Source organism: Bactrocera latifrons, unplaced genomic scaffold (genome assembly GCF_001853355.1).
Source record: "Bactrocera latifrons isolate USDA-ARS-PBARC rearing strain unplaced genomic scaffold, ASM185335v1 scaffold_41, whole genome shotgun sequence".
Taxonomy (NCBI): Eukaryota; Metazoa; Arthropoda; class Insecta; order Diptera; family Tephritidae; genus Bactrocera; species Bactrocera latifrons.
Window position 1 is genome coordinate 1,203,481 of NW_017537057.1, and position 14,111 is coordinate 1,217,591.

At 34.5% G+C, this 14,111-nt stretch overlaps 3 protein-coding genes across 5 annotated transcripts in view; 1 reads left to right on the plus strand and 2 right to left on the minus strand.

Moving 5' to 3' along the window:
- Positions 1-3,394, minus strand: part of LOC108972613 — a 10,112-nt gene extending 6,718 nt beyond the window's left edge. For both annotated transcript variants that reach the window (XM_018939263.1, XM_018939262.1), the window contains exon 1: positions 3,154-3,394. The gene's annotated coding sequence lies outside the window, so the exon portion shown is untranslated. The remainder of the gene's footprint in view (positions 1-3,153) is intronic.
- The window catches only part of LOC108972615, a 16,657-nt gene continuing 3,209 nt past the window's right edge, over positions 664-14,111 (plus strand). The window contains exon 1 of one of the 2 annotated variants that reach the window (XM_018939266.1): positions 664-2,219. The gene's annotated coding sequence lies outside the window, so the exon portion shown is untranslated. Of the gene's footprint in view, positions 2,220-10,801; positions 10,960-14,111 lie in introns of those variants that run through there. The other variant, XM_018939265.1, reaches the window with a different exon arrangement.
- Positions 12,963-13,828, minus strand: LOC108972614. Its single transcript, XM_018939264.1, has 3 exons — positions 13,646-13,828; positions 13,383-13,575; positions 12,963-13,304 (listed from the first exon to the last, which is right to left on the minus strand). The coding sequence occupies exons 1-3, from the start codon at positions 13,826-13,828 to the stop codon at positions 13,006-13,008; spliced, it is 675 nt and encodes a 224-aa protein (XP_018794809.1). The 3' UTR covers positions 12,963-13,005.

Below are 14,111 nucleotides of genomic sequence, written 5' to 3' on the forward strand. Positions count from 1 at the left end.
GCTCTATTAGAAGGTTAAGTTCGAAGATGGACAAAATCGGCAAACTACCACGCAAACAAAATGGCGGAAACTGAAAACTTATAAAGTGTCATAACTAAGCCATAAATAAAGATATTAAAATGAAATTTAGCACAAAGGATCGAATTAGGGAGGGACATATTTGGACGTAATTTTTTTGGAAAAGTGGGCGTGGCCCCGCCCCCTACTAACTCTTTTGTACATGTATCGAAAACTACTATAGCTATGTCAACCAAACTGTATATAGTCGTTTCTTTTAGGCATTTCCATATACAGTTCAAAAATGGAAGAAATCGGATAATAACCACGCCCACCTCCCATACAAAGGTTATGTTGAAAATCACTGTGCGTTAACCGACTAACAAAAAACGTCAGAAACASTAAATTTTACGGAAGAAATGTCAGAAGGAAGCTGCATCCAGGCTTTTTTTTTTAAATTGAAAATGGGCGTAGCGTCGCCCACTTATGGACCAAAAATCATATCTCAGGAAGTACTCGACCGATTTCAATGAAATTTGTATATAATATTTTCTTAACACCTTGATGACATGTATCAAATATGGGTGAAATCGGTTCACAACCACGCCTGAAATCTCGATTATCACTTTATCATGCGAGAGTATAAAATGTTCGGTGACACCCGAACTTAGCCCTTCCTTACTTGTTTTTTTCACTTCAGATAGTCCTGTAAAGAGTTATCCTGCCAAAGCGGGCACATCTTCTTTCCGATCTTATTCCCCAATGCCCGAGTTTAAAATATTGTTTTCCAAAAATTTTAGAATTTCTTTGTTAATATGATGGTAACAATAAAAAAATTCGAATCAAATATTTAATTTTTTATATGAGAATAAAATTGTTGAACATTTCCTGTTTATTAAGCGAGGAAACCCATGGAAAAGCTTAACTCACCACCAAAAGAATTTTAAGATTGTTTTTAAATATGTTGAAAAATTCATAAAGTAGAGATTTCAACAAACATAAAGTCTGCGGAATGACATATTTTGTCGTTAAAATTTTGGATTTAAAATTGGTATTTTTCCGAATTAAGCCAATATGAAGTGAAAAAATATCTATTTTAACTCACAAAAATTATAGCTTATGGCACATGTGTAAACAAGTAATTTTACCACAAGTTTCGTGAAAGAAAAAACCAAAAACTTATTTATTTGAATTTTTTACACAAATTGTAAGGTTATGTAAAAGAGACGTTAACACAAGCCTACAACTTGACTATTAAACTTTATTTCGTAGAACGTGTAGTTTTGCTAGAAGTCGAGATATAACGTTTTTGACTCTTTAAATTCAACAACACTAGAGGAGAGTCTTCTTCCCGACCTCAGAGCACCCTAGTATTTTTTCCAAAAAACATTAAATTTTTAACTTTTAAAATACAACCACATTTCTCGAAAGCTACTACTCCTTTCGTTTTTGTAATTTTATCTTCTCTTTAGAAAGGTTTTATTCTGCTATGTTGTTTTTGGTTTGTAAAATGATAGATTCTGGTCCCTAGTGCATATTTTCAAAAAATATAACACCTTTTTTATAAATTTGTTACACAGTGTTTACACATACACACGCTATAGGTAAATATTTTATTTCAAGGAAATTGTAAGCTTTTTGCGTTCGGCTAAGCAGCATACAAAAGATGTCACGTGTTTAATTGTTGTTGCTTTACAAATGATTACAGCGAAACGAATTCAATTTTGCAAAAGATAAATACGAATGTGGACACATCAGAGAGTCGAATACACACATACATATGTAAGTATGTGCAAACAGATGCATGTACAATCGCATCCACAAGAATTGAAAAATTGTTATTGTAGCTGAGTACTAGGAAATGGGCCGCTTACGAGGCGTCATACGCTAATCTTGTGCTACATACAAACACAAAGGAGGTACATACATACATACATATACAAATATTCATGGTAAATAAATTTGCATATCTGTTTATCTGAGTATACAGTTCGTCATCCAAATGATCGCTTTAAGCTTGATGCTTCATTTTATACAAAATTATTCATTCAATTCTATTATATAGTTCCACTGTTTCTTTTTTTTTAATTTCACATTGTTCACTTTTTTCCAACAACCGGCGCGTGCAAACCGTTTCCACGTTTCGAATATTTTTTAATTTTCACCGTTTTTATTTTAGTGTTGGTGATATTGAAGCAAATATCTTCAAAGCGAAGTGAACGGTAAAATATTGTAAGAAACTATGCTTGATCGATCGGCTTTAAGTTCGCAATACGGTATAATTTAAACTAATATATTTTTTTCATCTGCAAGAATTATTTTTTCAAATTTGGGATCATGATTTATGTCGATTTAATTATTAATTCCATTTTCTTTGTCGAAATAGTCTTTCCGTATTTTATTAATAGATGTCATTGCAGTCTTGTATCTCATTGTGTCATATCATATAGTGTTGGAAAGCTGAGATTTTAAGCTTCATTTAACCAAAAAAATGTAATTCGGGGAAGCTGAAAAAGAATTACAGCTGTTCAAAAACGTGTGAAAATTATGAAGAAATTCACTATTTTTTGAAATTTTTGTATAAAAAAAGGGAAGAGTACCTCGCAAACCACCAATGAAATTTCTGAAGTTTATGGAGACGATGCTGTATCAGTTGTCAAAACAATGGTTTGCTCGATTCCGTTCTGGAAATTTCGAAATTTCGATTTTCACTGATGGAATAATATCTCTAGCCGAAAAATCGCAAATAGTGGTCGACTAAAATGGTACAGAGGTATTTGTTTATTTATTTATTAGTATAAATATAAAAAATGTTGAAATTTGATTAGAAATACGAAAAGACTTTTTCGACTACCCAATATTTATTTTATCAAACATGGAAAGAAAATTTCAGCAATTGAAAATCCTACTGTATACTAATTTCTGAAGATGTGGTGGATATTGGTGAATATTGTCGCCAAATAACAGTAAATAGTTTACGGTTCATATGCTTCATATCACAACTATAACTTTATAACGAATTTGCATTGGACACACACGGACACCCACATTTATACGACACATTTAAACGTATGTTATTTAAATATAGCTCAATTCCATGGAATAATTGTGTACATATGTATGTATATCATAACCATTATTGCGTATATCTCTTACAAGTGATATTTTCCACTGAATTTTTGATAATCGCGACAAAAGGTTGAGGATTTCCCACAATTACACATAACAAAGAACTCGCTCGGCGCGTGTTTTTCGCACAAATATTGCCAATAAAATAATTATTCTTATTAGATTATATGAATGCAGAGCAATTTGCACTTGCACGCCACAATAAAAATATAAAAATTTAATAACATTTATATTATGTAAAAATTGCTCATCCACCCACCGCGACTGTTGCAAGTGCACTGATAAGCTTCGCGAGTCAACAGATCTCAGCCGCCGGTCTCTCTCGGCAACCGATTCGCTTTGTTGTTAACCTTATTAATTAAAATCCAAACAAGTTTTCGCAAAATTAGTAATAAGAATAAGGCACAGACTGACAAGCGTACACATAAATGTAGAACGTAAACAAACAAGCAATCGGGTTTTATAAAAATTACACAGAATTTAGCTAAGTGGTGATTTACCCACATGTGGCGGCAGGTCTTTGCATTAGGTGTGTTGCGACAATGTCAGTAAAAATGTTACGAAAATGAAGAGAATATAATTTAAAATAAAATATCATTGGTAAGGAGCAAATGGGTCTGGCAGTGAACGAGGGCAAAACGAAATATCTCATGTCATCAAACAAACAGTCGTTGCACTCGACACTTGGCTCCTACGTCACTGTTGACAGTCATAACTTCGAAGTCGTGCATAATTTCGTCTATCTTGAAAGCAGCATTACCAGCAACAACAATGACAGTTTCGAAATCCAATAGAATAACTCTTGCGAACAAGTGCTACTTCGGACGGCGTAGACAATTGAGAAGAAAAGTCCTCCCTCGAGGAACAAAGACCAAAATCTATAAGTCACTCATTATTCCCTTCCTGCTGTATAGTGCAGAGGCGATGAGTCGACATTACGAGCTTCGAGAGAAAGGTTCTGCGGAAGATTTACGGTTCTTTGTGCATTGGCCACGGTTAATACCGCATTCGATAGAACGATGAGTTGTATGAGATATACGACAGAGCACAAAAAAAGAAAAAAAAAAAAACAACAGAATAATGCTTTTCTCCTACCAACCCAAGAATGATATAAACGTATACATATATCTCTATTACAAGATGTAAAATCCATTTATTCCTAACTATACTAGAATATGATTTCAATCCGATATCTCGTGATTTGAAATCGACATCTATATATCCATTAACCAGTAAGGAGAATAATTAAAAGAGAGTCTTTATCCTATCTCAATTCTTTCGGCACGTTCATCTTAAAAATTCTATTTCTATATTGAAAAATCGAGTTACTCGTGTAGTAAATATCACATTTTGGACATACCTCTAGGTAACAGGAACATTTTCTTTTGTTAGTTCGCACGTTTATTTTCAGCTATATTTTATGGCTTGTCAACCGCAAAGGTTGTTGTAATTACTTAACCTTTAAAGTTGAACTGAATTTTCCCTAACACAACTGAAAAATATGAAAAAAGTTAACTTCGCCTGCACTGTGGAAAAAATACCCTCTACAGCTGTATTTCTTCCGGCATTTAATAGTATATGCCTACATCCAGTTAGCTATAATTCAACGGAAAGCGTTTTGGTAGTTCTTTCTATGCACGTTTGTTTGACATACACAATCTTCAAGTCGAAATAAGATAAGGAAAAATAGATTTAATGAAGATTTTTATCGGCCAACTTGAATGGCATCTACATACTTATATGTATTTATATGCTGTATGCCGACCTGAACAATTTTTTCCCGATATTCTAATTCATGTAAAATATGGATGTTTTTTGCATAAAGACTAAATTTTAATCGATCAGTAGGAACTCTATGCCATAATGGTCCCATAGTGGTGGTTTTGACAAATGAGCAGCGTGTGAAAATTTTAAGATCGCTATCTCAATCACTGATAGACTAGTCCCCATATATAATATGTATAAGGACAGTCGGGCATGGCTAAGTGGACTCTATTTGTTACGATCATTATTATATAGTGCATATATGTATATTTCATAGTGTCTACAACGTTTCGTTCTGAGTCAAAAATTGTGGTAATCCGTACAGGGTATTAGAACTGAAGTATATAATACTAGAGCTATGACTAAAGGCATTTTCAGATTCAATATCTGTGGTTTTTGTTAAACATGTGAACTTAATAGTACTACACTGTTGTAGCCGCGAATTTTTTTGTACAAGTACAGTAATTTAATATTCCATTTAGGGGTGCGGTTGTTTACCCAAGTAGAAAGGAATCAAAATAGATATAGAAATTTACATATGCACCTTTATACATATTATAAACTTTTAGTTTGTTTTCATGTGCCAATATAGGGACTACCAACAAGAACGTGAGGATTTAGAATTAAATAGAAAATTTGGTGAAAATAGGGTTTGTTTGCTTTTTTTTTATTATGCAGATAATTTTATGTAATTTAAGATTTTAACAAAATCTTGGCCATAACCACCCGTCTACGACAATTTTCAACAGCCCGGTTAAGCATTTCGGTTGGAGATAGTGCGTTGAATGTTGTCTTTGAGCTCCTCGGAAGTTTCTGCTTGAATGACGTAAACATTTGATTTAACATAACCCTTGAGAAAATAGTCCAGAGCATTAAATTGCATGAACTTGGCGGTCATTTGACTGGGCCATATCTCGAAATTGACGAGTTGCCAAACTTTGCACGCAGTGTTTCCATGTTTAGAAGTGAAACATGAGGCGACGCTCCGGCTTCTTGGAAATAGAGATCGTCCATGTCGCGTTCATTAATTTCGGATGAAAAATTCGGTCAAGGTCAAAGGCCCGATGACGCCGCCGTATCACAATTAGCAACAAACGGCAAACTTTTTAGGTATGCAATTGCGTTTGCTGCACTACATGATGATTTGACTCAACCTAATGGCGATTTGTTTGTTTACGAAACCTTTAAGCGAGAAATTGGTCTCATCTGAGAAGCTGATATTTCGCTTAAAGTCATCCAGCGTCCAAACGCTGTCTTATTCGACGAAGAGCCAAATCCAACCACAAAATATGCGTAATATTCTTGAACAATTTCTAACCGCTGTACTAAAAAATGACGTGACATGATGGCATGACAAACTTCACTGAACACATTGACATAGTGACATTGACCCATGAAGAAATATGACCGCCACGAATCACGTCACGTCTTATTGGTATACGCTGTATATAAACTGTTCGTTTGCATGTAGGTATGTATATACATATGTAGTACACACGACAGCTTCTTTCAGTTAGTTTTCAATCCTTTAAAAATTTTTAAGAATACTTTAATGAACTAGGTTGAATCTTGTTGGAGAAGGTAAAATGCGTGTGAGGAACCACTCTGAGTAAGAAAATAAGTAGTTTAAGTGATAATCCTATTCTCCTCTAACAAAAATCGTGCGCGTGTTTAAATTAACCACATTTAGGAAGTAACAATTAAATACATTTTTCACTAATTAATCATGTGTGGATGTAATATGCGAAATTACAAACTGAAAAAGCGTTAATCTTAAAAACCGGTTTTCATGCACGTGCACGTGTAATAATAAACAAAGTCATAATATAAATATTTACAGTAAAACAGGGAGATTGTCATTGAACTTTTTAGCTTCTGAACTAATCTTTTGACAGCGTGAGTAGTTCACAGGTACTTTTCGACTTCGCATATATGTATGTATGTAGGTACTGGGCTTAGATTATGAGGGCATTGATTTATAACGTTAAAGTAAAGTTAAAATACGTTTTCAATCAATAGCCACATCCTTTTTAGTTTGCTTTTCAAGCCTTAAAGCTTAACGGATAATTCGTCCACCGAGAGATCGATCACCTTCAAAAAACTGTTGTCTATAATAAAGATGATTTAAAAAAATTGTATTTTATCCGTTGTGTTTAAATCTACTGTCCTGATAATGAGGTACTTTTGAGGTGAGCTTTAGCTCTTTCCCCGCCCAAAACTAACTGTACCAAGGCTTTTAGAAACGGAAGTCGCTATCTTTAGGAAATTAATTCCCATTTATAAGAAGCATTGGTTGGTTGATTGAAAAGGTTCTCGCAAGGAGAGGACGCTAATTGTTCAATTATCACGTTTTATGCAGATTCCTACATTTTCACGGTCAGCTACACCAGTTCCCATTATAAAGGTCAGGTTTATACATGCGTCTGTCTGTCTTAATTATTTTATGTCCAACAATAAACCGATAAATGTCACCGACTGAATTGTATTTGGTTATCAAAAAATGATATGTTATCAAAAATATGAGTACCATTAAGAGTCCGTCTATGCCAAGTGAGTAATGACGAATCGAAGAGTTTCGAAAACTTGCGGACGTCTTCGATGCACGTTTTTTGATAAGTTATAAATATCGGAATTGTGTTTTTCCTGTGATAATCGTGTAGAATCAAATACAGGGTGTCCCAAAATTAGCGCAAGATATAAATTTGATTTTGACAACCTCAAAACAAATTTCTTTCTGACAGTTTTAAGCTTAGCAAAAATAGAGAGTTACCCGGTAGAACAACGTGTCTTCATTATTCAACAATATTTCAAAATCAACGAAAGCTTACGCCCCCATAAAAAACAACACCACGACAACTGTCTATTTGATGGCTGAAATTGATTGTCGTTATCTCGGTGACATTTGGTTTTAACAAGACGGCGTCACTTCCTTCACATCCCATTAATAGATTGATTTATTGCGATAACACTTCCGACAATTTCGCGTTTTCTATTTCATGTGGGGATATGTAGTTTAAAGTCTATGCGGACAATTTCGGTTCGATTCAGGCCTTGGCCGTAAAGCCAGTTACCAGTCCAAATGTTCAAATGAGTCATCGAAAATTGGATGCAACGGATGGACCATCTGAGACGTAGCCGCGGCCAACATTCGAAAGAGATAATCTTCAAAAAATAAATGTCAGAGAATTTTGTTTCGAATGGTAATAAACATTCCCCATAAAATTTGAAGTTTCTGTGTTTTTCTTTTAAAATGTAGGGAACCTCGAAATGGATCACCCCTTACATACTTTTTAGCAAGACACTCGACTGGTAGATACAGCACTTGAGGTAAATGTATGTAGTTTAGGCATACAAATACACACTTACGGGGTCTTCTATGTATATTACGAACTAAATTTGAATTTCTAAACGAATCACAAAATTTTGCATAGATAAAAACGCAAAGTAAAATTCCAGGGGCGGATTTCAGCTATTTGACCTTTATGTGACATTAAGCTAATAGTTTTTTGAGCTTAAATATGTGCAAAAAAATATGTTGCCTCAATTACACTGTTAGATGCAGCTCTAAATATGGCTTTTGTGGTCTCTTGACTTACTTTGCAGCTATACAGTTTTTGTAAGCACAACTTCTATGTAGATCATTGCGTGTGCTTGTTTAAACGAAACTTTGGTGCTGTCCAAAGCACTGATCTATACTCCTGAGTGAATGCGCAATAAAATGATATATTGTATATATCTACTTGCATATATGCATATACAGATTTTACTTTCAAAATATCGTTTGTGAGTACAAAGCGAATGCGATTTGACATTGACTGAGTGTTTTACCTCCAATTTGTTTCTCATTTTGTTTAATTTTCGCAATAATTAGCAAAATTCGAATGTGCTGTACTTGCCAACCGTAAATTCAGATGTATGTTAGTAAATAACTATATAATTATTGAATTAGCTCACGAAAAACCAGAGTTTTTGTAGATGAATTGGCAAATCCTAAACTTTGTAGTTCAATACATGCAATCACGTGTTTACAGCAAATAATATTCTTAGTTAAATTCCATTTTAATAGCATAATAATTAAACACATAATACTTTAAGTAGCACTTTTATGAGTTTAAATGGAAAAACAATCAAATAACTAACATAAAATGCATAAGTAGCAATAGTGATTAGCTTCTGAAATGGTTTTGAGTTAAAAATGTTGAAACTGAAAATAATTTTCTCCTCGCAAAAACATACCCAGTGAACTTTAATGAATCAAATATGTACCATTTTGATCGACCACTTTATGTCATTCTTCCACTAGGGTAAAATTTTTCTGGTTTCTCGGCGAAAAACTGTGACAAGTAATTTTCACAGACTTCCCTTAAAGCCAACTTTACTCCATTAACGAAGTTCTGCAAGACGAAGCCCTTTCTGTTGATCAGTTCTGACCGTTTTGATTGCTTTCTTCATCCTTATCAGTTGTTGGCAGTAAAATGTCATTCGTCCAGGCTGGAGCAGCTCAAAGCCGATGATTCCTTTGCAATCCCTCCCTCCCGGCCTCAATTCTGGCTTTGCGACCATTTGTTGAGCTTCACCACCCTTGGGCCATGATATTTTTCGCATATTATTGTCGTATTTGATCCACTTTTCGTCTCTTGTTATCATTCAGAAATGGTTCGATTTCATTTCGTTAAAGCAAAAGAACGCAATTCATGTGGTGCCCAAACATCGAGCTTAATTTTGTAGACAGCCGTTTTTAAATGGTTCAAAATCGTTCGATGATGAATGTTAAGTTCGTAAGCGATGTCGTGCCTGCTTATGGGATGGTCCTGGTCAATCTTTTCCATAAGTCGACCAGAGCGAGCTGCATCTTTCACAGCTAAATTTCCAGAACGGAAGCGAGCGAACCATTGTTGTGCTAGACAAACTGATACAGCATCGTCTCCATAAACTTCTCAAAATTTCATTTCATCAAAAACAATTTAAAAGGAAAAGACGAGAAATATTAACTTTTTGTAAAATGCCATAATACTACAAGAAAATTTTTTACATTTTTATTTCTTCGTGATAAAAATTGCCATTCGCGTCGTAAACAAACAGCTATCAAACATACACCATACATGGAGATCTTAAAAAAGTTCATCTTGCCAGACACTTTGCATTTACTAGACACTGGGGACTTACTAGACGATAGATATTCATGAGGTAAGGCAAAAAATCGTGTAAGCAAGTTGTCAAAGTTAGATGGAGGAGGGATGAGACGAAAATATACAGGCCCTTTCTCCTCCATTATCCAGTTTTTCATCAGTATTACCTTCGGCGAACTAGAAGACATAAACGAACCGGCTGTCCCAGTGAGATACCTTTAAGAATCGATCTCATAATCTAACCTAATCTACATATGGAGATCAGACTTCGCACGAACATAAAAAACATGCGTGCCCAGTTTAAATGGATCAGTCCTAGTCAAATTTGAATACTGGCATAATAAATTTTAATTTAATTATTATGATAAAGTTTTAATGTAAACATAGCATTATTGAAGTTTTCCATATCTTTTTCTCACGGGCAATACATAACAATACATTAAACAATTTGATAACGTCACCAATTTGGTTTATCTGTGTTGTTTTATTGCACAATTTCGTTAATTCATCCAAATAGCTGGGGGTTTCCCAATCCAGCGCTAACTGGCCGCAGCGAAGCTGGATCGTGACGTCACTTCGTTCGTGATATTCTGCGTACAAGTTTAGCCGATTCTTTGAAAAAGTTCAATGTATACAACGTGGCCGTGACTGCAGTGAGCTTTTCAAATGAGTCAAACACTTTTTTTCTTATTTTATTGTTGTAAATGAATTGAAAGTGAATATTTGTGGCTTGAAAGGAGCGCTCAGCCAAATCAGTCGTGTTACAAACTCAACAAGAGTAAGTCATTTGTGCGCGAAAGCGTTTAATCTAATATAAATTTATATTTGAAGTGGCTTTGTTGGTGTGATAATAAAAAACTGTGATTTATAACATATAATTTAGTTCAAAATTGCCAAAATTACCAAAAAGTATCTACTAGAGATTCCGTGGCAGGCAGTGGTAAGTAAAAAATGTATTTATGTGAGAAGCGTGATCGTGTTGTAAGCAAATGAGAATTTGGCGCCTTAAGTGAATGCAAGTTATACGAACCAAACGTGAAAGTAATTAACAGCTGACTATTGCGGACAATAAGCATTTCCGATCGATGATCAATGAAAACGGTGATTGAACGCAAACAGTTTTGGTGCGTGCACTTAATTATGTATATCCGTACAAAGAGTCTCAGCTATTAATGAGAATATAATAAACCAGAAAGGTTTCAATCAAAACTATTACCTTGGTTAGAATACAAAGATTTTAGAGTGCAATGCTTGTTTGGTGGATATATTTTTTAAGCGATCGACACAAGTGAAAACGACTATACTTCCGTTTAGGATAAAAACAATTTTTCATGTGTCTTATTTGGTGAAAAAATTTGTTAATAAAAAAATATTAAACAAAAACTAAATACATACTTTAATGTAATTTTATTCATACTTAAGAATTAAAAAATTATAATTAAACATTAAAATTATAATTAAACAAAAGAAAAAATTTAAAAACCAGATTGTGCAAAATTTAATACAATATTTCAATAAGTAAATATTTTTCTTTTTTAATAAAAAAAAAAATGAAACAAAAACAAGTTTAAAAATTAAAAGAACTTTAAAAAAATTTAGGAAATATAATAAAAATTAAAAAAAAATGTAACAAACATTTACAAAATTAAAGAAAAATGTTTATAAAATAAATCTTAATACAAATTTTCAATAAACAATTAACCTTTTTTTAATAAAACATACATTTTTTTATTGACTTTAATGTACTTCCCGTCAATATAAAAGGGGTCTTGTTTTTAATGGCCTTAAGAACCATTATGTACAAAAAAAAAAAAAACGGAGAAGTAACCTATCGAAACTACATGGGTCAATATTAAATATATATCTTCGAAAACTTCTTCTTTACTGGCGTAGACACCGCTTACGTTATTATACCCGAGTTATAAACTGCGCGCCAGTCGTTTCTTCTGTTCGCAGCGTGGAGCCAATTGGAGATTCCAAGCGAAGCCAGGTCCTTCTCCACTTGGTCTTTCTAACGGAGTGGAGATCTTCCTCTGTTTTACCCGACGGGTATTGCGTCGAAAACTTTCACAGCTGGAGTATTTTCATTCGTACGTATGGCATGACCAACGTAGCCGCTGTCTCTTAATTCGCTTGAACTGAGTCAATGTCGGCATACATCTTATACAGCTCATCATTCCATCGAATGCGGTATTCGCCGTGGCTAACGTGTAAAGAACCATACATCTTCCGCAGAACCTTTCTCTCGAAAACTCATAACGTTGACTCATCAGATATTGTCATCGTTTATGCCTCTGTACCGTATAGCAGGACGGAAACTTATAGAGTTTGGTGAGTTATAGAGGTAGGTCTTTGTTCATCGAGAGCGGACTTTACTTCTCGAGTGCCTTGCTTTGGATTTCAAAGCTGACGTTGTTGTTGGAGTTGATGCTGGTTCCAAGATAGACGATATTATTTACAACTTCGAAGTTATGCCTGTCAACAGGGATGTGGGTGGCTAGTCGCGAGTGTGACGACTATTTGTTTGATGACAGGAGATATTTCGCTTTGCCCTCGTTCACTGCCAGTCCAGTCTGGAGAAAACAGAACTAACGGCGCGGGTGTTGAGTGCCAGCAGCACTCTTATAAAAGATTGTACTTGCTCGATTAAGTTCTGCAGCTCGAATGTCGATTCTCCTTTCACGGGTCTTTTCCAAGATTTGGTGCGTGGTGAATATCTGGTCGGTTGTTGATTTTCCAGGTCTAAAACCACACTGATAAGGTAGATCTTCGAAAACCTTGGCTATTAATTTAGTTAAGTAAAAAGCCTTGACTTTTATCAAATACTATTAATAAAACACTTTTATTATCTAAATCTAATTATCTTAACAATTAATAACAACAATAAAAAATAATATAATACAACAATAAATACAATAAAATGCATAATACTTATTAAACTTTATAACACTTGCAGCTACTCAATTGAGAATCTACGTGCTGATTATTATTCGAAAAAACTTGTAATCTTCTTATAAAGTGCCTTAAGAGGCCCGATCGAAGTGAGCACTAGCGACACAAGGGTCACCACTTGCAATACTCTTACGAAGGACCATAGTATGCTGTGATGGAAGAACTCGTAGCCGTAGAATTGCGCAAGCAGTGCCGTTACAAACGTGCCAAAGCCAACTAAATTGTGAAAGCCCTTATTAAATAAGGGACTTAGTATGCGTCGTAAATTTTTCGAAAACAGAGCGCTCAAGCCTGATAACATGCTGACGAGGCAGAGTATAAATGCAGCAAAACCTGTTCGTAGACAAGCATTGGGAAAATTTATAGCTGATGTTTAGTATATATTATATATAGATATTGCTACTAGCTTACCTAAACGATTATGAATTTGATCCATCTGGAATTTCACTATCACAATCATCACAAGACAACCGGCTACTCCGCAGCCACCGCCGAGTGCCAGCAGCACCCAATGTATGGTGGTTTTAGCTTTGCGTTTAAAACCATTCGTCAGCGGATTGATGCTATAGTGACACATAATACCCTCGGCCATTAGTAGGGAGAACTGCAACATTAAAAAAAAAAATCACTTGAGGTTTTCACGTATTAGCTTTTTATGTTTAGAATTCGCTTACCCCAAGGGTCACTAGAAAAGCATGCAATTGCATGGTGTCCATGTTTTGGTATATACATATCCAAAACATATATATCGTCACGAAACCAATACAAGCCTGGTTAACCACCCAAATAAGTATTTCCACTCTTTCCAAAATTCTGGCCCACAGTGTGCTAGTTACTTGAGAATCCTTTGCACCCATTTTCAACTAAGAAATTATTTTGTTTTTCTATAACTGTACGTTCTTAATGCACTTAAAAATTATTTCAGGTGAAAATTAAATTGTTTTGCAAGGACTTTTGTACCGCGACTCCGTGTTGTGACTGATGCGGCAGAAAGCAAATTAACTTCTCACCTTCAAAGCAAAAATTATGGCTTTTAAATAATATAATAACGGTGTTGTCTGCCCATCTGATTAATTACAGTCGTAGATTAAATAACGTTAGATATTAAATAGCAAATAAATATTTATATATTATATATAC

Excerpts from the sequence above, each read along its gene's own strand:
- LOC108972614 (XM_018939264.1), bottom strand. The coding sequence starts at position 13,828 with ATGGGTGCAAAGGATTCTCAAGTAACTAGCACACTGTGGGCCAGAATT. Across the intron at positions 13,576-13,645 it reads CTTTTCTAGTGACCCTTGGG|TTCTCCCTACTAATGGCCGA; the intron begins GTAAGCGAATTC and ends TTAATGTTGCAG. Across the intron at positions 13,305-13,382 it reads TCAAATTCATAATCGTTTAG|GTTTTGCTGCATTTATACTC; the intron begins GTAAGCTAGTAG and ends GTCTACGAACAG.